Source organism: Terrapene carolina, unplaced genomic scaffold (genome assembly GCF_002925995.2).
Source record: "Terrapene carolina triunguis isolate 2854851 unplaced genomic scaffold, T_m_triunguis-2.0 Scaffold195, whole genome shotgun sequence".
NCBI classification, from domain to species: domain Eukaryota; kingdom Metazoa; phylum Chordata; order Testudines; family Emydidae; genus Terrapene; species Terrapene triunguis.
Window position 1 is genome coordinate 1,339,909 of NW_020664546.1, and position 23,615 is coordinate 1,363,523.

General features: G+C 50.3%; 1 protein-coding gene across 2 annotated transcripts in view; it reads left to right on the forward strand.

Moving 5' to 3' along the window:
* Positions 1-19,644, forward strand: part of KDM5B (lysine demethylase 5B) — a 199,517-nt gene extending 179,873 nt beyond the window's left edge. For both annotated transcript variants that reach the window (XM_026655093.2, XM_026655091.1), the window contains 4 exons: positions 7,888-7,999; positions 14,466-14,620; positions 15,161-15,487; positions 18,794-19,644. In XM_026655093.2, coding sequence (XP_026510878.1) covers positions 7,888-7,999; positions 14,466-14,620; positions 15,161-15,487; positions 18,794-18,925 — 726 coding nt within the window. In that variant the 3' untranslated portion in view covers positions 18,926-19,644. The remainder of the gene's footprint in view (positions 1-7,887; positions 8,000-14,465; positions 14,621-15,160; positions 15,488-18,793) is intronic.
* The last annotated feature ends 3,971 nt before the right edge of the window (positions 19,645-23,615 follow it).

The following is a 23,615-nucleotide window of genomic DNA, read 5'->3' on the forward strand; positions in this document are numbered from 1 at the left end:
TCCATCTCTCCGGGCCATAAGAAGGCCGGCAAGGCGCGCGACGTTGCTGCCGCGAAGATACCGGCTCCCCCGGTGCCGGGGGTAGAGCCGCGTCCGCAGCTGGACTGCCAAAGACAGGCGGCCACACCGTCGACTCCGGCACCGAGGCCGTTGAGTCCGGTGCGGACTGTTTCACCACCAAGGCTGGTGGTGGAACCTTGTCTCCCTTCCACCCCGGAGACCTTCGCTACCGCGAGAGACCTGATCGCCCTCACTGAGCCGGCGCCGTCGCAACTCCCGGCACCGGTGGCTCCACGTGTGCTGCAGTCCAGAGGGAAACCTGCCCTGGTGCGCCCACCGTCGCCAGCACAAGTCTCTCGGCACCGCTCCAGATCCCGAAGCAGGTCCCGACGCCGCTCTGAGTCCCGGCGCCGACTGTCACCTCGGCACCGGTCGTACTCGCGGCCCAGATCTTCCTCGCGGCGCCGTTCAACATCCCGGCACCGTCGCGACGACCGGCACCGATCGGGGTCGAGGCGCAGCTCCCGGCACCGGTATGAGCACCACTCGGGCTCGAGAGGCCGCTCCCGGTACCATGCCTCCTCCAGATCGTCGTCCCGTTCCAGATCGGGATCCCGGCACCGGAGGGACTATCGGCACCGGTCCAGGTCCCGGCACCGCTCGCCGGAACCGCACAGGGACAGATCGCCTTACGGTCGGCACCGATCGGCACCGTACCATCCGGTGCCGACGGCATCGGGTTCGGCACCGCCGTGGCCGTCGAGATCGGCGTCGCGGTCATCTGAGGCAGTGGAGGCCGGCCACCTGCAGGAGACCGACGACCCTATGCAAGGACCTGCGCATTGGTCCTTCTGGACTCCTTGGGCCTACCACCAGGCACAAGGAGCTCCCCTATCGGCCTCCCGCTCTGGCCGTTCGGAGCCTAGGGCCCCAGAGTCCACCATCTCCCGCCCTCCCCCAAGGGACATGGAGGCTCCAGTGTCCGCACCTGCAGAGGCCCTGGACCAGGGGGCAGGCGATGCCCAACTCCAGGAACACCTGGAGCAGGACCAACCATTGGACCCCTTGCCACCGGGGGCATCCTCCTCGTCCTCACCTGATGAGGCCGTAGCGGGCACATCCGCCATTGGGCCGCCTCCCATAGACCTTCGGGCCCATCAGGACCTGCTGCGTCGCATGGCTCGCAATATGGACCTCCAGGTGGAGGAGATTGCGGAGGTCCATGACCCAATCGTGCAGATCATTTCAGCGGATGCTCCATCCAGGGTGGCATTACCGCTGATCCGCACCATCCAGGCCAACGCCACCACTATCTGGCAGACCCCGGCCTCTATTCCGCCCACGGCCAGAGGGGTTGAGAGAAAGTACTTCGTGCCTTCCAGGGAACATGAGTATTTGTACACTCACCCCCAACCGTGCTCACTGGTGGTGTCATCAGTCAATGCACGGGAGCGACATGGCCAGCAGGCTGCTGCGCCCAAATCGAAGGACGCTAAGCGCTTCGATTTGTTCGGACGCAAGGTCTATTCGGCTGGCGGACTGCAACTGCGGGCAGCGAACCAGCAGGCGCTCCTGAGCCGCTATGGCTTCAATATGTGGTCCTCGATGGGGAAATTTAGAGAGCTGGTTCCCCAGGACTCGAGGGAAGAGTTCGGGGCCTTGGTAGAGGAGGGCAAGCGGGTGGCATGCACCTCCCTACAGGCGTCCCTTGATATAGCGGACTCGGCCGCTAGGACCCTGGCGTCGGGGATAGCAATGCGCCGAATCTCCTGGCTCCAGGTGTCAGGCTTGCCACCTGAACTGCAGCAGACCCTGCAGGACCTACCGTTCGAGGGCCAGGGCCTCTTTTCAGAGAAAACGGACTCGAGGCTCCAAAATCTAAAAGACTCCCGGACGATGATGCGCTCCCTGGGGATGCATGTCCCAGGGCCTCAGCGCAGACCCTTCAGGCCCCAGCCTCAGCGGTTCTACCCTCCCCCGCCTCATCCAAGACAGGACTTTGCTAGGAGGCGGGGTCGAGGTGGTAGGCGGAGGTCGACCAGCCCTCAACCCGGTCAGAACCAGGGCCAGCCTAGGCCACCTTCTGGGCCTAGACAAGCCTTTTGAAGGTGCGGTCGAGGACGGCACCTCAACCAATTTCCAGGATTCGGTTCCCCCCTTCCGGGATCGCCTCTCCCGTTTCCACCGTGCTTGGTCCCGTATAACCTCGGACCGTTGGGTCCTTCGCACGGTGAAAGGGGGATACGCCCTCCAGTTTTCCTCGCCCCCCCCCTCCCACTCCCCCTCCCCGTCCCTCTTCAGGGACCCTTCTCACGAGCAACTCCTTACACAGGAGGTTCTTGGGCTCCTCGCTATGGGGGCCATAGAGGAGGTTCCATCGGAGCTAAGGGGCAGGGGGTTTTACTCCCGCTACTTCCTGATACCCAAGTCAAAAGGGGGTCTACGGCCCATCTTAGACTTACGCGGACTCAACAAATTCATAGTAAAGTTGAAGTTCCGCATGGTGTCATTGGGGACCATTATCCCTTCACTGGATCCTGGAGACTGGTTCGCCGCCCTCGACATGAAGGACGCTTATTTTCACATAGCAATTTATCCGCCCCACAGACGTTTCCTGCGATTCGTGGTAAACAGGGTACACTACCAATTCGCAGTCCTTCCCTTCGGCTTGTCCTCGGCTCCCAGGGTGTTCACAAAGTGCCTGGCAGTCGTCGCGGCCTTCCTTCGTCGACAAGGGATACAGCTGTTCCCGTACTTGGACGACTGGTTGGTACGCGGCCGCACCAGAGACCAAGTGCAGGCTCATGTCCGCATAGTGACAAACACTTTCCACGAGCTGGGCATTCTACTCAACAGAGAGAAGTCCACTCTAGTACCAACTCAGAGGATAGAGTTCATTGGAGCAATCCTGGACTCCAGACGTGCCCGAGCCATACTGCCAGGCAGCCGATTCCATACCATCTCAGGCGTCATTCAAGGTCTCAGGGCCTTTTCAATTACCACCATAAGAACATGCCTTGTCCTTCTGGGCCACATGGCCTCGTGTACATACGTAACCAGGCACGCCAGACTGCGACTTCGCCCACTGCAGGCTTGGGTGTCATCGGTCTACCGTCCTCATCGAGACGACCTGAACATGGTGGTCACGGTTCCGGCCTCGGTCTTGGCCTCTCTCGCCTGGTGGACGGATCGCACAGCGGTCTGTGCAGGAGTACCCTTTCACGCCCCGCAGCCCTCCCTCCACCTAGTTACGGACGCTTCATCTCTAGGCTGGGGCGCTCACCTGGGGGAGCACCATACCCAAGGCCTGTGGTCCGCGTCCCAACTAGCCCTGCACATCAACGTCCGAGAGCTGATGGCGGTGCGCCTGGCTTGCCAGGCTTTCCTCAACTTCCTACAAGGCCGTTGCGTGCTGATTCTCACCGACAACACCACGGCCATGTTTTACATCAACAAGCAAGGCGGAGCTCGCTCATCTCCCCTATGCCAAGAGGCCATTCGCCTGTGGGAATTCTGCATCGCCCACTCGATTCATCTCACAGCGTCATTCCTGCCTGGAGTCCAGAATATGCTGGCGGACCGTCTCAGCAGGTCCTTCCAGACGCACGAGTGGTCGATTCGCCCGGACATCATTTATTCCGTCTTCCAAAGGTGAGGGTTTCCCCAGATCGACCTATTCGCGTCTCGGACCAACAGGAAGTGCCAGGCATTCTGCTCCCTACACGGGCGAGCCCCGGGCTCTCGGTCGGACGCCTTCCTCATGGCATGGAAAGACCACCTGTTCTACGCCTTTCCTCCATTCCCGCTGGTCCACAGGGTGCTGCTCAAGATCCGCAGGGACCATGCACGGGTAATTCTAGTCGCTCCCGCTTGGCCGAGACAGCACTGGTACACCACACTGCTGGAGCTGTCAGTACAGAGGCCCATCACGCTCCCCTTGACTCCGAATCTCATCTCTCAGGACCACGGCCGGCTGTGTCACCCCGACCTGCAGTCACTCCACCTCACGGCGTGGATGCTTCATGGTTGAGTCGGTCAGAGCGGCAATGCTCCCAGGCCGTCCAACAGGTTCTGCTGGGAAGTAGAAAGCCCTCTACGCGGACCACTTATTTAGCCAAGTGGAAGAGGTTCTCCTGTTGGTGTGAGCAACAAGCTACGTCTCCCGCGCAGGCTCCTATCCCCTTGATACTGGAGTACCTTCTGTCCCTAAGACACCAAGGCTTGGCGACATCCTCAATTAGGGTTCACCTCGCCGCCATTTCCGCTTTCCACCGAGGAGAACTCACGTCCTCGGTCTTCTCTAACCCGATGGTCGTTAGATTCCTCAAGGGCCTAGACCGGCTGTACCCACAGCAACGACAGCCGGTTCCGACGTGGAACCTCAACCTCGTCCTCTCCAGGCTCACAGGGCCTCCGTTTGAACCACTGGCGACCTGCTCACTCCTCTACTTATCCTGGAAGACAGCCTTCCTCGTAGCCATCACCTCAGCACGACGCGTCTCGGAACTCAGGGCGCTGACATCCGAGCCCCCTTACACGGTGTTCCACAAGGACAAGGTGCAGCTTCGCCCCCACCCTGCCTTTCTTCCAAAGGTGGTGTCACCTTTCCACGTAAACCAAGATATATTTCTTCCGGTCTTCCATCCGAAACCGCACGCTACTCGTCAAGACCAACGTTTACATTCTTTGGACGTTCGCAGGGCCCTGGCTTTCTACATTGACCGTACAAAGCCATTTAGGAAAACGACGCAACTCTTCGTTGCGGTGGCCGACCGGATGAAAGGCTCACCGGTCTCTTCACAGTGCCTGTCCTCTTGGATTACGTCCTGCATTCGTGCTTGCTACGACCTGGCCGGTGTACCGACGCCACGCCTCACTGCTCATTCCACGAGGGCCCAGGCCTCCTCGACTGCCTTTCTGGCTCAAGTACCAATCCAGGACATTTGTAAAGCTGCAGTGTGGTCATCGGTCCACACATTTGCTACTCACTATGCGCTGGTGCAACAGTCCAGAGACGATGCTGCTTTCGGATCAGCGGTTCTGCACACAGCAATGTCTCACTCCGACCCCGCCACCTAGGTGGGGCTTGGGAGTCACCTAACTGGAATGGATATGAGCAAGCACTCGAAGAAGAAAAGACGGTTACTCACCGTTGTAACTGTTGTTCTTCGAGATGTGTTGCTCATATCCATTCCAAACCCGCCCCCCTTCCCCACTGTCGGAGTAGCCGGCAAGAAGGAACTGAGGGGGCGCTGGGTCGGCTGGGGTATATATCCAGCGCCATAACGGCGCCACTCCAGGGGGCTCCACAGCCGACCCACCGGGTGTTGCTAGGGTAAAAATCTTCCGACGATCGTGCACGCGGCGCGCACACACCTAACTGGAATGGATATGAGAAACACATCTCGAAGAACAACAGTTACAACGGTGAGTAACCGTCTTTTTCCCTGGGATCATGAATGGGAGATAGACGAGAAAACCATTTACAACATATTCCGCATTTGGGGTCATCCAACCATAGACCTTTTTGCAACTGCGAAAAACATGAAATGCCCCAACTTTTGCTCCAGAGCGGGACTGGGCAAACATTCCCTGGGAGACGCATTCATGATTCCATGGGACCGAAACTTACTCTATGTGTTTCCCCCGATACAGGTTCCCAACAGGGTCCTGATAAAAATACGAACACACCGTGCCAAGGTGATCCTGATTGCCCTGTCATGGCCCAGACAACCGTGGTTTCCGTTCCTCAACAGAATGTCGATTTGACCACCAATTTCGTTGCCTCTCATCCCGAACCTCCTATCACAGCAAAACGGCCGATTTCTCCACCCCAACCTGTCCATGCTTCACCTCAAAGCCTGGTTCCTACATAGTTCTCCCAAAACGAACTAGATTGCTCTGAACAAGTTCAAAGAGTGCTCCTACATAGCAGAACACAATCTACTCGCACCACCTATCTACGAAAGTGGAAACGATTCACACATTGGTGTTCAGCTAAACAACTTTGTCCCACGTCGGTACCTCTCCCGCTCATACTTGACTACCTATTGGACCTTAAGCAATCTGGCCTTTCTTTCCGCTCCATCAGAGTCCATTTAGCTGGTATTACAACCTTTCATGGCAGAATTGATGATACCTCTGTCTTTGCTCATCCAATCACCAAGCGTTTCCTCAAGGGACTCCAAGCCCTATACCCAGACATTAAACCACCTACCCCTCCGTGGGACCTTCATTTAGTACTATCCTGCCTAACTCAGCAACCATTTGAGCCCCTAGCCACTTGCTCGCTTTTACACCTTTTGATGAAAACAGCATTTTTAGTGGCAATTACCTCCACCAGACGAGCGGGAGAAATAGCAGCTCTTATGGCAGACCCACCATATACGCTATTCAAGGACAAGGTTACCCTTAGATTACAGCCCAAATTTCTTCCAAAGGTGCATTCCTCCTTCCACATTAATGAGCCGATACACCTACCGACCTTCTTTCCGAAACCACATGTGAACTCGTTCGAAGCCACGATGCATACATTAGATGTACGCAGGGCCTTGTCCTATTTGGATAGAACCAAACCTTTTAGAAACTCTTCTAGACTCTTTGTCTCTATCGCGGAGCATTCCAAAGGGACTCCTATTTCTACCCAGCGACTTTCAAACTGGATTTCTCAGTGCATCCGATTGTGCTATCAGATGAAGAAGGTTACACCTCCAGCCGGCATCAGAATTCACTCCACTAGATCTCTGGCTGCCTCTGTGGCTTTCTTACGCAAAGTTCCCCTGGCTGACATCTGTAAAGCAGCCACTTGGTCCTCTGAACTCACATTTGTTAAACACTATGCCCTTACTCAGGGCCCTCTCTCTGATACACGATTGGGCAGAGCTGTACTATCTATGGCATTCCTATCAGATCCGAAGTCCCTACCTCCTTGAGACATACTGCTTTTAAGTCACCTGGAGTGGAGCACCCACAGGGACATCTCTCTCGAAGAAGAAGAGGTTACTCACCCTGTGCAGTAACTGACGTTCTTCAAGATGAGTGTCCCTGTGGGTGCTCCACTACCCACCTTCCTCCCCTCTACTTCAGAGTTGGGGTAGCCTCCGTTGTAGAGAAGGAACTGAGGAGACCGGCCGCGCATGCTCACTATTAAGCTAGACTCAGAGCGGGGGGCAGGCTCTACGCATGCGTGTCCGGTATGAGTACTGCTACAAAAATCTCCGAGCAAAGGCGCAGGAACGCACCAACACCTGGAGTGGAGCACCCACAGGGACACTCATCTCGAAGAACGTCAGTTACTACACAGGGTGAGTATGAGTAACCTCCTCTTACTTTCCTAATCTGCTCATTTTGGTGCATGTTAACCTACACTTTAAACTGTCCTTGCAATTAATCCTATGACTAGTACAGAATCTCAGTGCAAGAATTCCCTTCTCATTTTTAAGAAGCGAAGGAAATTAGCTATAAAAGTTACATTAATGCAGCATTGGGACTGAGATTTTACAGACACCAAAGCCAAGAAAGTCTGTTATTCCCAGGTGACCATAACTTGGCTCCACTGTACATGCCCGCACTTTTCCATTAGAGATCATATAAAGTGGTAGAAGAAGCTAGATCAATGCAATGGGGCCAGTTTACATGATCTCTGTGGAATCCATAATTCACAGCTTTTCATATAAAAACTCCAGCCATAACATTGCTTTTAATAAATTTCCAGGTTTAAGGTGAAGGAGGATGCAAGGAATTTGATAGAATTAATGAGTTGCAATACTAAAAGTTAAAAACACTTCAAATAGAAATAAGTGTTTGTTTTGTTGCAATGTCTGACACATTTAACTCAAAATTTGTTATACAAAAAGGTGTGTTTAATAAATGTTTCTCTTCCCTTAGGTATCTCAGACAATTGATGCAATGTCTTTTTCTCTGCCTCATGACTGGGATAACAGAACCATGTATTTACATTCTCCCTTTTCTTCAGGACAGAACTGCATTCCCTTTCATGGTTTGTTATGCTTCATTTACATTTTTCAGTGTATGACTGGGAGACCTGAAGCATAAAAATGGGGGCCCTGCCTTGTTCTCTGGTCCTTGCTTTTGAGTCATGGAGAGTAGAGGGATTTGTTCATAAAGTCAGTTTGGACTGAACCACAAGCTGGGAAGCCAGATGAATGGGCTTCATCTTTCCAAGGCAGGCCTCATAGTCTAGGAGCATGTTAATTCCCTGGGCAAGTTAATGGTAGAAAGGTAAGGGATGTGTCATTTTATTGATAAATATCTACAGAATCATAATTTCAATGATGTCATTTTCTGCGGCATGACAGGGGGGGTCTTGCTGCCATCCCCTGGCTCCAAACTCCACGTCCTACAATTGGTTGAAATTTTGATAATACAGTGTTTTCAGAAATGGCTTGAGTTGGGTGAGCTCTTTCTCACATCAATACAATGGTACCAGACATGACAAGCCTATAACAATTAAGTAGATATATATTCAAAAAATGTTCAAAAATCAATTTTTTAAATTGTAATTTAACACAGGCTTGTCAAACGTATAGCCCTCACAAAGTTAAATTGTGGCCCTCAACTGACAGTACTGTGATGTCAGTTAATGCACACCACATACCTGACTAATATTTTGTAATGTTCCCGATTACCATAAATAGGAGTGCTTCAAGTTGATTCGCCATCATCAGCAAAAAAGAAGCGGTTTAGTGTTATTGATTGTCAACTTTGTTTATCATTTCAAAAGAGCTGTAGTGAGGCAATGGTTAGGACGTCAGCATCCAGCCAGAAATTACTGGAATCCATCTGCAAATGGTATGCGCATCGTTACCTAACATACATGACATAATTAATTACAATCCCAAAGTAATTTATTACAAAATCCTTGTTTTTACTGTGGTCTTGATAGTTTTAGACATCAATGGGGAAATGAAGCATACCGACTAGTAGCTGAATCTTTGGACAATACCACCGCGGAGGACCTGGTTAAACACAACGTTTAGGGGCATCTTACATGCTATAAGACATGCACCCATAAATTTAGGAAGGTTGGAAAGGAAGTACATCAAGCATCAGGAAAAAGTTGAAGATGCTGGGACAAGTGCCCGCTGTGGGCAAGGTTCACCTTATACTAGGCCCCCTGGCATGTGTTTCAAGAAGAACATCTGTTTCTTCTGTGGGAAGCCAGAAGGAACCCATTAAGCACTGTTTCAACACATGAGATGGGTGAGAAACTGTATGAAGCAGTCAAATTTTGGTGAGAATGTTGCATGGAAAATAAAGGTAAGTGGTGCATTGACACAAAAGATAGCCCCGCATATGACATTGCGTATCATATTGAGTGTCACACCAAGAATGTATGTAAACCATACTTATTTTTCTACTGCAAACTGTGGGACTCAGCGGGAATTGATAAATTGCCACATAGGTGCTTTGAATGGGATTGAAGAGGAACAAATGTTTAGCAGAAAGGCTCTTAAAGCATTTATTGAAGATGAACTATGGGATGTGGACACAGTTTTAGCAATCCTGTCTGCAGAAATGAAACACAGCGCATATCCTTAAAAGATCCAAAAAATGTGGCACTATCAAAAGCAAATGCATGTCTTGCATGGCCTTTCTAAGCCAGCACTTACTAACAATGTGACTGGTACCTTATTGCAGCAGAGGCCTTTCTGCATAGCAATTAGAGAGAGTATGGCCGAGGTACAAGCTCTCAACAAACCGTTAACACCTGCCAAGACTTGACTGAACACTTCATTATGAAGACACAGAGGAAATACTGAACCTATGACAAAGTCCACCTCCTGTTTGAAATGAATGCAGAGGAATCAATTAAAAAATTAAATTAAAAAATTACCGGAAAGAAGAGACTTCATGGTATTGCACCTCTTCAATACAAAATAATTGACTCCACGAACATCTCCAATGTCACAATGAAGAAGTTACTGTCACATATTCTCATGAAGGACAGGTTAACCCTATACTTTATAGGAAAAACGCTCCAGCATGCGAAAAATTGCTCAAAGAATTTAGTCATTTCATGGTGTAATGAAGCTACTTCCTCACACTATTCAGTGGAGTTCCTTCATAGTTCCCATCGGGAGGCTGTCATTAATTATGTTGCATGCCATCAATACCGCAGAGAGAGGTGCTACTGAACTCCAGATTTTTGTACAAGACACATGTTCTAGTGCCCTATGTGAGGCACTACCTAAGACTTCCACAAGATTGTTTTTTGTGCTTGCTGTTGGGGAACAGAATTGCTGTATGTCCCTTAGAGATGTGTTCCTATTACTCGGACTATTAAAAGTCACTGCACTCCCAGGCTTCCACGCCCTCTCAGGATGTGGCACTACTGGAAGGTTGACTGGAAAGACCAAATTATCTTAGCGGACAGTATTTGATTCAGCCTCCAAAGATACTCTGTTTGCTCTGAAGGTGCTTGGAATGGCTGAGACAGTCACTTATGAGGTCATAAATGCACTGGAGGCATTCATATGCCTGGCTTACAATTTGAAGACCAGCATTATGACACTTGCAGAGCTATGTTGATGGACGTTTTCCAAGAAGCAGACAAACTGAGAAAAATTGCCACTAAGATGGGGTGCAGTTATACCTGCTATTAAGAGGGCAAATTGTCAAGCAATGGAATGGCTCTGGGATGATTTAGTGCATCCAAAGCTACCCTTCCCAACCGGGCATGGATGGGTCTTGGAGGATGGACTGATCATATCAATTACGTGTGAAATACGATGCACTTCTAAATCAATCTTTCAGCTAATCAACTGCTTGTGCAAAGACCAGATGATAACCACACTGCAAATGTTAGGCCAGCAACCTGCCTTGTATATAGAGATGCAAGAGCAGCATGGATGAGGATCAGTATGATAACGTGTTTATCAGTGGTTCCCTAGACCGAGACGACACTGATGATGACTTTGATGAGTAAATGTTTTTAGTCCTACATGACCAGGCTGACTTCCCTAGGTTTACCAAAAGTCAATGTCTCTCTTTTGTTACGTAAGCAATGCATCCCTGTTTTAAAGCATAATTTTAAAAAGTTGATTTCTAAATATTTTCTCTCGCATGTATCTACATAATTGTTCTAGGTTTGTCATGTTTGGTACCAGTAGACCATGGAAGAAAGGTCTTTCGAATGATACCCAACTTGAACCATTTCCAACAACATTGTATTATCAAAAATTCCATCAATCGGAGGGCCTGGAGTTGGGAGCCAGGCAGGCAGTGAGTGCCCGCTGCCATGCTGCAGAGGGTGACACCATTGAAATGGCACTTCTGTAGATTTTTACTAATCAAATGACACCTCCACTATCGTACTGATCTGTTGCCTAGCATAGATGGTCTAACGTGGACCAAACCAGTACAAATGGCATCTTTCCACCTGTCTCAAAAGCCACCCTTGTTGCTTCCTGCCTTTCACTCCAGACATTTGCTGCTTCAGATGCCAAGGTCTGGCCTTATATTTAGTTTTTACTTTTGTGTGCTGTTAATATGGAACTTAACTGTAGTGATAATTGTACGTTTATTTACGTATTCCAATTTAGAACAGTCTTTCTAGAATGTTATGGTGTAAAATTAAACAAAGAGATGCTCTAAAACTCCACAGTCAGTTATGGATTCAGTACACATTTCATTTGCACAGAGTCCTTGTACAAAAATGTTCATGTGTTTACATAAGAATTTTGAGTTATGCCTTAAACTGCTTTAAAAGCTCAATGGAAAAGATGGGTGTATTAAAGCTTAACAGTAATTATACAGTGAGAAACAGTTTTAGGTATCAGCCTTTAGTTTCAGTTAGAGATTTACAAAAGTATTGTATTAGTAACTTCCCCCGCCCATCCTTGGCTTTACTGTGGATTCTCTCCATGGTTTTGTATCTGATTCACCTTTTTCTTTTGTGATTCTGAAAATCTTTCTCCTTTGATTCAAAGGACCATTATTTAACTCACTCTCTCATATTGCTTCAAATTGGTGAGAAGCAGCTAAGACAGATGCCTGTCCCTCAGCCTATCAGCTGAGATAGAAATCATAACCCAGACACTGAATAAGTCATTTTTATGATGGTGACCCAGAGAGTTTGACGGGGCCATTCCCAGTAAAAGTCTCCACCACCATATGACTGCCCACAAGTTACTGCACAGGCTTTTATCTTTTCTTTAGTTACATTGTTGTAATTAGAGATGAAAAGTGAAGTATCTGACCAGATTTATTAGAGATGTTTTGCACAAAGACTGTTAGTTAAGCATAAAAAATCTTCCCCAAATTTTCCTTTTTATTGATTTATGTACTATTGGCAGTAGCAGATTTGCCATGGTGCCGGGCCCACACTCCAGGGGACCCCGACCAGGCCCACTCTTCGCCCCCCCCCCCCCTGCAGGCGGCAGAAGCTTGGTGCTGCTGGCACTGAGGCTCCTACTGTAGTAGGGCAGCCAAGCTCCCCCTCCCCTGCCTTTTCTCACAGCTTGCTGCGTTCCCGCCCTCCCCCTCCCTGCCGCCCATCAACTGTTTGCCGGCAGGAGGGAGGGGGAAGAGCGGAGCCGCAGCATGCTCGCCACTGGGGAGAGGAGGCAGAGAAGGGGCGGGGCTTTGAGGAAGGGGGTGGAATGAGCATACCTATTCTGTGAACGCAGAGCTGCGTAGCCCGGCTGAAAAAAGAAGGTGCTGCTCAGCTCCCTGGACTTTGCAGCTGGACACCGCCTTCTGGGTCCTAGTGCTGGTTGAGCTCCCTTCTGTGTGCTGGGAGCCATCCTTCATTTTGAACAACAGTGAGTGCCCATGGTTGGACAGAGGCAGTGGGGAAGGAAGGTGCATGGGATTGGGAAGAGAAGGGGATAGGGCAGGGATCGGCAACCTTCGGCCCGCGGCCCGCCAGGGTAAGCCCCCTGGCGGGCCGGGCCAGTTTGTTTACTGCCGCATCCACAGGTTCGGCCGATCGCGGGTCCCACTGGCCGCGGTTTGCCATTCCAGGCCAATGGGAGGCTGCGGGAAGCAGCGTGGGCTGAGGGATGTGCTGGCTGCAGCTTCTTGCAGCCCCCATTGGCCTGGAGTGGCGAACCGCGGCCAGTGGGAGCTGCGATCAGCCAAACCTGCGGACGCAGAAAGTAAACAAACCGGCCTGGCCCGCGAGGGGGCTTACCCTGGCGGGCTGCGGGCCAAAGGTTACCGATCCCTGGTATAGGGGAAGCGGGTGCCCAGCATGTGGATCCCCTTGGCAGCAGCTGGGGCTCCCCTGTTAAGCAGTCCCATCAAACCCTGACCCTGACAAGCTCCACCTCCCCTGCATCTGTACCACCCCAATGAGCCCCCCCGACACCCTCCCCACTGAGCCCCAACCACCTACACCCCCACCCAAATGAACCCCACCTCCCCTGCACCCAGACTCCACCCCCACCCCCGCTGAGCTCCAACCACTTTCACTTGGTCCCCCCTGCAGACTCCCATTGCCCCTGCACCTGGCACCTCCCTGTGCATCCAGATCCCCCACTGAGCTGTCTGCACCTAGACTGTCCCACACAGAACCCTCTTACCCCCCACACAGAACCCTCTTACCCCCATCTGGATACCCCCACACTAAGTCCCTCTGCACTTGGATCCTGCTGCCGGGCTGAGCCTCCCTGCCCACATCTGGTGTGCCTGGGGCAAAAGGGGCAGGGCCCCAGGGTGTTTCTGTGGTAGGCATGGCCCTTGTTCTGTGGCAGGGTCAGGTTCAGCCTCACTGCCAAGTCCCTGTCCCAGGGGTCCGGGGGAGGCTGCAGGGTATTTTCCCACCTCCATGCAGCTAGTGGCCTGTGCTCCTCACTGCCATGGTGGAGCTCCCACATTTATTTATTGTAAAAAAAAATTTAAAAAATTCAGAATTTTAAAATATTATGCACAGAATTTGATGCAGAATTCTCTCAGGAATATGGGGCACTGTACAGCTGTGATGGTGGGACTGTGAAGCGGGTGCTGGACAGTAGGGGAGCTGGGCAGGGGGTATGGTGTGCCGGGTGCTGTGCAGATGTGGTGGGAGGTCAGTGGGAGGGGTCTCTAGGCAGGGGGTGCTGGGCATAGGGATCTGTGGGGGAAGTCTCTGGGTGAGGGGGCACTGGCATAAGGGCAGGGCACTGGGCAGGGGGCAGTGTGGAAGGGGCACGCTGGCAGCACAGGGCTGGGCAGGCCAGTGTGCATCTAGTAGTTTTGGGTTTGTAAACAGTGCCCTTGTGCTGGGCTGTGTGGGGCCACTCCTGCCGCACTGCGCCTCATTGCCCCCAACCGGCCCCTCGCTCTGTGGACGGCCCCCCATCACATGCCCTATTTCCCCAACGGGGGCCCACAAATATGTTTGGCGCCGACCCCAGAAAAAGTTAATCCGGCCCTGACTATTGGGAAAGAATTTTCTAAATCTCTGTATTTATCACAAGCCTTGACATTAGAAAATTAAAATTTTTGTTTTGTTGTTGTAGCCATTAGCGCAGAGCTGGATGAGCTGCTGATGGAGGCCCATTTGCTACAGGTTTCACTGCCTGAAATACAAGAGCTCTACCAGATCTTATTCACAAAGCACAGCCCTGTTCTGCAAACAGAACAGAGGTCAGCAATAGGACCAACAAGTGAAAAGGCAGGTATCTGACAACACCACAGATCCCTCTGTTTGGGGCCCTTCCCAAGCAGAGAGGTTCTGGCTGGACTCCGTAAACTTCAAAAGTGTGTGTGTGTCTTCAGGACGGGTTGGGAACTTTGTGCAACTCTCTCTGCAGGTTTCTCTGTCTGTGAATATAATTTGTGTTGCATTTCTGCATCCTGAAACTGCATTTGCTGGTCATTTTTATGACTTAATTATGGCCATTCTGATTCTAATAGTAACCAGATACTAATGAGTCCAGTGGGGAAGAGGAGGCTTTTCCTTGGAAACTGGAAACTTGTAAACCTGCTTTGGAGGAGAGAAAGAAAGGAGGGAGTCACTCATTCATTCCAACTCTTGCTTTGACCCAATATTCAGCCCTTAAGAATAGCTGCAGAGTGAGTGTGTTTAGTGTGCCATAGAGGGCGGCCCTCCTTTCAGTGTAGCAATGCATGGGTGATATGTCGGAGGGGAAGATAGATCACTGAATAACGGATTAGAGTCCTTAGGGTTTTGCTTCAATATCCTTCCCACTAGAACGAGTGCTGCCGGGGGAAGAGAGATGGAGTTGGTTCTGTGGAGAGAAAATTAAAAAGGCGCTTTGAAAGAGAGGGCTTCTGTGGTGAAAAGAGAGCAAGAGTAAAAAAACTGAGAACACCCAAAAAGAAGAAATTGAAACTGAATCCCTCCAAGGATCTCAGCAATAGCAAACTGGAGAGAGAGCGAGAACGGCTTTTTGAGGTGCAGCGCTCCAGCGAAAGCCACTTGCTTCCCTTGGATATGTCGTTCTCTGAGCAGGAGGACTCGGAGGATGAAGATGCAATCTGCCCTGCTGTGAACTGCCTGCAGCCTGAAGGAGATGAGGTCAGTGAATGGGAAGCCTGCTGTGGGGCACTGAATGCAGGGAGCAGGTGATATCAGAACTGCTCCCTAATCCTTTTGTTAGACCAACATTATCGACAAAGAGAGTGAGAGCTATTTCAGACACTGGGCACCTGGAAAACCTGAGGAGCTCATCCTTGCCTTTAGTCTCTTCCCTACAGGAACTTTTATTTGAGTACCTGGCAACTATTGGAACCACTTAGAGTAGAATCACATTTTCATAGGAACTTCTCCCAGTGTCTCCAGTAACTCACTTTTCAGGTAGACAGAAGTAGCTCTAAAAGGGGCATTTGGCAGCTGGCTGCTGCTTGCTGCATCTCCTATTAAGCTTGGAGGGTGGTCCTTACAATTCCGGATTTCTTACAATCCTTCTGTGTTTCTTTGATAGAAAAGTTACTACTGTTTCTCCTTAAAGGCTGCTTGAAAGGCTGTTTTTAAAAATCTTAGGTTGTGTCTACACACACAGTTTCCACCAGCTAAATCAGTTTCTCAACTGAAATATCAAAATCAACGCAAGCCCCTTTGAGTGGACATTCCTAAATCAGTTTAAGAATGTTTGGTGCCAATTTAATGTAGTTTGGCTTGTCACCAAATAAATTGATATTAGTCACGTTATGGTGCAGCTGACCTGCCCATTGTCAGGCTGGGCCCATGCCTCACTTTCCCCACTGGCTGGATGGTTCTGGCTGAGCCAAAAAAATCCCCTTTCCAGGGTAGACAGAGTCCAAAAAGGCAAACCATACCAAATTCCTTGGGTACTGCCCCCTCAGAGTCTTGGAGCACCTTCATTTTCTCAGAGATTCTCCCCTCTTAATGCAAGGGTCTCAAATGGGCCTTCTAAGGCTTCTTTGGTAGGCTTCTTTCTTTAGCACTTTCCCCTTGCAAAGATCAGCACACCTGCCTATCCTTCATCTCCTCCTTGGCAGAGAGAAACTCAGCAGGTCCTACCATATCCCTGATCCTCCCCCAGACTGAGGAAAGCAAGTCTTTTTATATCCAACATGCTTTAGCATCTAAGGGTTACTGGGCTACAAGTTCCAGAATTTCTCTGTTATTGGGAGAAACCCTGTCTCAGGAGTAAGCTGAACTCTGTGAAAGGTATAAGCTCTGTGATACCACTAGTAAACCAATTTGTGTGCCCACACAAAGGGGGTTGCTCTAATTTTACTGAATCAGTTTCTAACCCAATTTAGTTTAATTCGTGTGATTTCTGAGAGTGGCTAAGGCAGCAGTTCTCAACCCGCGGCCCATGGGCTGCATGTGGCCCAATTAGCACACAGCTGCAGCCCAGCTGTGTGCTAAAAAAAAATTCAAGATTTGCTGTTCTGGTCTGATAGGGGGCAGGCCTGGCTGAGGGGGAGACAGCGTCTGGCAGCCTGCAGGAGGGGGCTGGTGAGTGGAGCAGGAGAGTGGGTCTCTGGGCAGGTTTGGGGCGGGAGGGGCCTCTCAGCTGTGAGGGAGTGGGCGGCGCTGGGAACCAGGGGTTTGCAAGGTGCCAGGTTTTAGCTGCCTGGGGCTCCACTCCTGGCCTGGCACAGGGGTCCTGGCTACCCGGCCACTCAGGGTGGCGGTCCAGAGGCCAGCTGCCTGGCCCCATACAGTGGGGTCCCGGGGTCCAGCTGCCCAGCCTCGCACCGCGGGGTCTGGATCCCCCACCCAGGGCACCCCTCCTGGCCCCCTCTGTGGAGGGGGTTCTGAGCAGGGGGGCACGCTGGGCATAGGGGACTGTAGAGGGTTTGGGGGCGGGTGCTGTGGTTCTCAAGCTGTGGCCCACATAACACAATAATAAACAGGTTGAGAACCAATGGGCTAAGGCCTTAGTGATGCAGTAAAAATAATGCATGGAGCTCAGCCATTCCTTCTCCCTACACCTCTAACAGGTAACATGGAATGAGGTTTTTTTTTCCAAACAGAAATTTTCATGATGAGGTCACAGGGCGGAGCTAACAACTTCTTGGCCTATATCCTTCTGGGTTTCAAATTATGCAGTTCTTATTAGGACACAGTAGATTTAAAACTTAAATTGCTTTATGTACATTTGTTCTCAGCTCTTGTTAAGTTACAACATCAGCTTCTGAAAGTAACAGTGATTTAGACAGAGAACTCCTTCTGTTCTTCTGGCAACTTTGGGCCAGATTTTGAAAGGTGTTTAAGGGCCTAAAGATGCAAATAAGCACCTAGTGGGATTTTAAAAATCACCTAGTGCCTAACTTCCTACATGATGACATCCCTGTCCATTGCTTTTCTGGAGGAGTGCACACCCTTTCTCAGCCACTCTAGGAGCCTCACCAGTACAGCTTCCCCACAGAGCTTGGGAACTAAGATGGTCCCTCTTCCCTACCTGGAACTGTTCCCAGAGTCAGAGAGGAAAGCTAAGCAGTCACCATTCTTTCAGACTCCAGCACCAAACCTGGCAGGAGAGTGTCTGCATTGAGCCAGAGTGATGCAGTGAAGGGATGACAGGGGGTGCAAGCAGGCTGTGTCTCCATCAATGCCCCTGGGATACAGGTATACGAAGGCTTCATGGCTTGGGCAGACAGGAGCAATGGGAGACTCCCTCTGGCCCCTGCATAGCAAAACATAATAAGAGGCAAAGCGGGAGGGTGGAGGCTTCACACAGGCCTCCCTCACTGGGCTGGGAATGACTGGAAGGAGGGAGCTCTGCATAGACCTGGGGAGAGATGTGGGCATGTGGAGCCATCCTTGAATTTAGCAGCAAAGAGCATTCCACCCCCACTGCCTGTACAGAAGGCTGGGAGAGCACCAGAAGCCCAAGAGAAAATCTTAGGGCATTAGAGATTATTGCTCTCATGTTCACTGAGCATAGACACTCCCCTATGCAGTACAAAGGAAAGCACCATGTGGCAGCAGGCAATTGATGTGCCCAGTCCCAGGATTGTACATGCACAGCAGGGGCTGAGTTGTATATTCATGCCCCCTTGGTGCCTGTGTTAGCTCCCCTACTGTTTGTGAGGGTTGCGCACAGTGACGGGAGAAAAACTTCAAAAAACAAAATTCAAGCCCCCTCCTCAGGGTTTTAAACTGTGTGCGAGTGGTAGGGAGGACACTGCTCTTCACCACAAACTGCTTTAGTTACATTTGTGAAACTGACCACAGTGCAAGCTGACTGTGCCCCTAGCAGTCACTAAGCCAGTCCCTCAGGGTAGAATGTTGGCTGGTTCAAGTAGGTAGATTGCTAAGAGCTTGAAGATAATTTACCACAGAAGGTTTGCACTTTATCTGCTGCCTTTTTCTCTGAACACTAATCTGTCTGCTCTTTGCAATTAGGTGGACTGGGTCCAGTGTGATGGCAGCTGCAATCAGTGGTTCCATCAGGTATGTGTGGGCATTTCTCCTGAGATGGCAGAGAAGGAAGACTACATCTGCATCAGCTGTACTGGGAAGGACTCTCAATATTGAAAGTAAAACTCACCAGAAGTCAGGACTCCATTAAGGAAGGTTATCAGAATTTCTCCATAAAGTCACAGGGCTAGTTTAAGAGCCAGGCTGCAAATGGTGCTACTTCTATCCTCATGGGATCATTTTTCAGAACTCAAACAATTTTTGACACTTTTGTATTTTTTTTCTCTTGAGCTATTTGTGGTTGTTGAGATTTGAAATGCTGACTGTTTAGTAGGGGTTTCCTCCAGTTTGGAAGGCATTTGAAACATGCACCTTTTATTGTACAGCATTAAATTACCTCTCTCTGGGATATACCAGCATACATAATTCAACTTCGTTTAGGTGCAGAAAAACTGCACCATGAATCCCAATAGATCCTCTTTTGAGGATATCCCTTGTTTACTCTGTTAACTCTTCGGAAACTTTAGTTTTTTTCACTTTGTATTTTTTTTGTAGACTAGGTTTATTTATCTGAGCAATAACTTCTATGTCTGGTTGCAGTGACTGGAATTACAATTCTGAACAGCGTGTTGGTGCTTTTAGCATTGGTTGATGTACAGAAAGCAAATGTTTAAGGTCCTAGTGTCACTGATGGACTAGCGCGGTAGAAGACAGAAAAAGCTCTGTAAAGTAATTGCCACTGCTGTATTTTGGCTTTCTCCTTTTTTTGGGTAGCTTGTATCAAATGTTGCAGTTTCTATTGTGGAATAAACCCCTGGTTATGTTATAAAATTAAATGGTGATGTTTTTAGAGAGCTTGAAATGCAGTTTCCCTTTCCTTCATGATTGGTCGTTACATTAATGGGCTCCACTTGCTCGAGAAAAGTCCACTATTTATTTCTTTATTTTAAGGAAAATGAACTAGAAAAGCCACGGTATTTTTTTTTTACTCTGTCTTCAGTGTTGGAAGAAGAAATCAAGATCAAATTATTCACACTAAATACATTTTTCAAAAAACTTCTATTTCAATTCAAAAGGGTTTTCTACTAGATTGGATTAGTTAAGGGGTCAGGAGAAAGCTGCCAGGGGGAATCTCTAGCATGAGAGGTTGGGAGAGGAGCTGCTGCTGCTGTAGGGGTATGAGTTACAATTGACTCATCAGAGAACAGACATGAAGCTGGAGTGGTACAGCTCATCTCCCCCAATCACATCTAGTTGTTGTCAAAAGGAGTGGTTACCCCTAAAGTTGGGTCAGCAAAGCACTTGCTTGTGATCTACAGAGAGCTGGCTGGTCACATGGTGCTGGCACTTCCTTGTTTCCAGATCCTTCTACTCATTTTAAGGCTTTTAATGGCAAAGAGCCTGGATGCTCATAAAAGCAGCTGTCAACAAGGAAGAGTCAGTCAGTCTAGCTATCTTTGATAGGGACTGCTACTATCAGGACTGCCTTCAGAGGCCATAACTGCCAATGGGGGACAGAGCTGCCAGCCATCATTGGAATAAGAATGGCATGGGGAGAAAAGAACAAGATAGCCAAGCAGTGTGTGCACAGGAGCAGGCAGAGAAGAGGTGATTGGAAAAAAAGCAAATGCAATTTTAGGTTGCATTAACAGAGGCATAGCATGCAAGTCACGGGAGGTGATAGTATTGCTCTACTCGGTGCTGGTTAGGCCTCACCTGGAGTACGGTGTCCAATTTTGGTCACCAATGTATAGAAAGGATGTAGAAAAACTGGAAACGATCCAGAGGTGAGCAACAAAGGTGATCAAAGGAATGGATGCAAGCCATATGAGCAAAGGGTGAAGGAACTGGGTATGTTTTGTTTGGAAAAGAGGAGATTAAGCGGTCTTTACATACTTGAAAGGCTGCCATAAAAAAGATGGCGAGAAGTTGTCTTTTCTTGCCAGAGAGGGTAAGACAAGAGGCAATGGGTACAAACTACAGCACAGCAGATTTAGATTAAATATCAGGAAAAACTTCCTAACTATAAGAACAGTAGGACATTGGAACAAACTGTCTAGGGAAGTCGTGGAAGCTCCTTCATTGGCGGTTTTCAAAAAGAGGCTGGATAGCCATCTGTCTTGAGTGGTTTAGACACAGCCAATCCTACATCTTGGCAGGGGATTAGACTAGACCCTTTCAGTACCTTCTAACCCTATGGTTTTATGATTCTATTAATCAAATACTGTCCAGTAAGGTAATTTTGGCCTTTCGAGCCAACCTTCCAGTAGTGTCACATTCTGAAAGGGTGTGGAAACCTGGCAATGTGACAGCTTTTAATAGTCCAAGTGATAGGAACACATCTCTAAAGGATATACAGCAATTCTCTTCCCCAGCAACAAGCGCAAAAAAACAGATTCTTGCAGAAATTTTGGATAGTAGCTCATGGAGACCACTAGAACATTTTCCTGTGCAAATATCTGGAGTTTAGTAGCACCTCTATATGAGTATGTCTCCATAGCAAATCAAAACCTGCAGCTGGCCCTTACGAGCTGACTTGGGCATGGGCTGTGTAGACTTCTGGGCTTGGACATGAACCCGGGCTCTAGGACCCTGCAGGGTGGGAGGGTCCCAGAGCTCAGGCTCCAGCCCAAGCACAGAAGTATACACAGCCAGGAAACAGCCGTGAAGCCCGAGCCCTGCGAGCCCAAGACAGTGGGCACAGGCTGCAGTTTTTTCTTTGCTGTGGAGACATACCTGGTGTGGCATTGATGGCATGCAAGACAATTTTAGCATCAGCCTCCTCATGGAAAATATAAACTCCAATGAACAGTGTGGGGCAGCAGCTTCATTACGCTATGGGATGACAAAATTCTTCGCATGCTGGAGCATTTTTCCTGTAAAGTATTGGGTTAACTCATCCTTTGGATGCGTATGAGACAGTAGCTTCTTCATTGTGACATTGGAGATGTTCGTGGAGTCACTGAATTTGTATCGGACACATGCAGTACCATGGAATCTCTTCTTTCTGCTAATTTTTAATTGATTCCTCTGCATTCATGTCAAACTTGTGAACTTTGTCATAGGTCCAGTATTTTCTCTGTAGCCCCATAATTAGGGTGACCAGATGTCCCGTTTTTAAAGGGACTGTCCCGTATTTAAGCCCTTCTGCAAGTGTCCTGACTTTTTCTTAAAAAGGGGCAAATTGTCCCATATTTTCTGTCCCCTGCTCCCCCTCCCCCCCAATCCGTACTGGTGGGTTCTGTGCTGGCCAGATCCCTGCTCGCTAGCCACCTGCCCACCAGCGGTGAGGGAGGGATCCAGTGGCCAACGATGCGGGTAGGTGTGCCAGGCTGATGGCGGGGCCCGTTACATGCTTCCTCTTTCCTCTCCCTGCTTTGCCCCCGCAGCCTCACTGCTCCTCCATACCCCCCACTCCAATCCCCCGGCGAGGCACGTCCCGCTCCTAGCACTGTGCAGAGCAGCAGTCCCTGGTCGGAGCGCTCAGCTCACCAACATCCTGGTTGGCAGACTGGGCCGGTGCCCCGGGAAAGCCGAAGACCCTCCTGCCCGGGGCACTGGCCAGGAGTAGTAAAACCCTGCATGTGCCAAAGCCCCGCCCAGCGCTAGTACAGGGAAGCCTCTCCACCCCTCAGCTAAGCTGTGGAGTGGCCGGGGGAGCGTGGGGGGACACAGCAATTTCCAGCCTGTTCACACCCCAAACCTGCAGGCTCCACAGCAGCCCCCCGGGAAGGGACTTAGCACCCTCTTCACCAACACCCCACCCCCCAGGTCCTGCCCACAGGGACTGCTCCGTCCCCTAGGCACCCTCTCCTGCTGAGTCACCTCTCTGGCTGCGTTCACTGAAGCCCCTGCAGTCAGGTTCCCTGGGCCCTAGTGCACAATGCATCCTTTGGGCTTAACCCCTTCCTGCCCTTGTTGTAGCTGGGGGACAGGAAGCAGCTGGGTTATGTCGGTGGCCAGCAGCAGCCTGGAGGTGTTAGCTGCCTTTCAACACTGTGTGGGCAGGAAGAGACAAGCTGCTTCCAGCCATGGGGGAAGGGGCAGGGGGGATGAGCTCTGCAAAGACATGGGCCGAGTCATCTCTTCCCCTCCCCTGCAGCTGGAATCAGCTCCCATCCCTTCCCTCCTGCACCGTGCCGAAAGGCTGCTGGCAGCCACATTCTCGTGTGAACCCTGGCAGAAATCTGGAGAGAGGGGGCATGTGACCCTCCGTTCTCCCCCCACACGTGTTGCCTCGGGAAGACACAGTGCCAGGTATCAGGAGAGGCGGGTCTGTCCTGGGGGCCCAGCCAGGCATGGAGGGAGGAGAGCACTGGGCAGAGAGGGTTGGGTCGGTCGGTCACATACCCCCTCCCCACCACATGTGAGAGACGTGTGTGTCACCCCTCCCTGTGTGTGTGTGGGGGGGGGATAGGGGTTAAGAACATAAGAACGGCCATACTGGGTCAGAACATAAGAACGGCCAAGGGTCCATCAAGCCCAGTATCCTGTCCTCTGACAGTGGCCAATGGCAGGTGCCCCAAAGGGAATGAACAGAAAGGTTATCATCAAGTGATCCATGCCCTGTCACCCAATCCCAGCTTCTGGCATACAGGGACTAGGGACACCATTCTTGCCCATCCTGGCTAATAGCCATTGATGGACCATGAATCTATCTAGCTCCCTTTTGAACCCCGTTATAGTCTTGGCCTTCACAACACCCTCTGGCAAGGAGTTCCAGAGGTTGACAATGCGTTGCGTGAAAAAGTACTTTCTTGTGTTTTGTTTTAAACCTGCTGCTTATTAATTTCATTGGATAACCCCT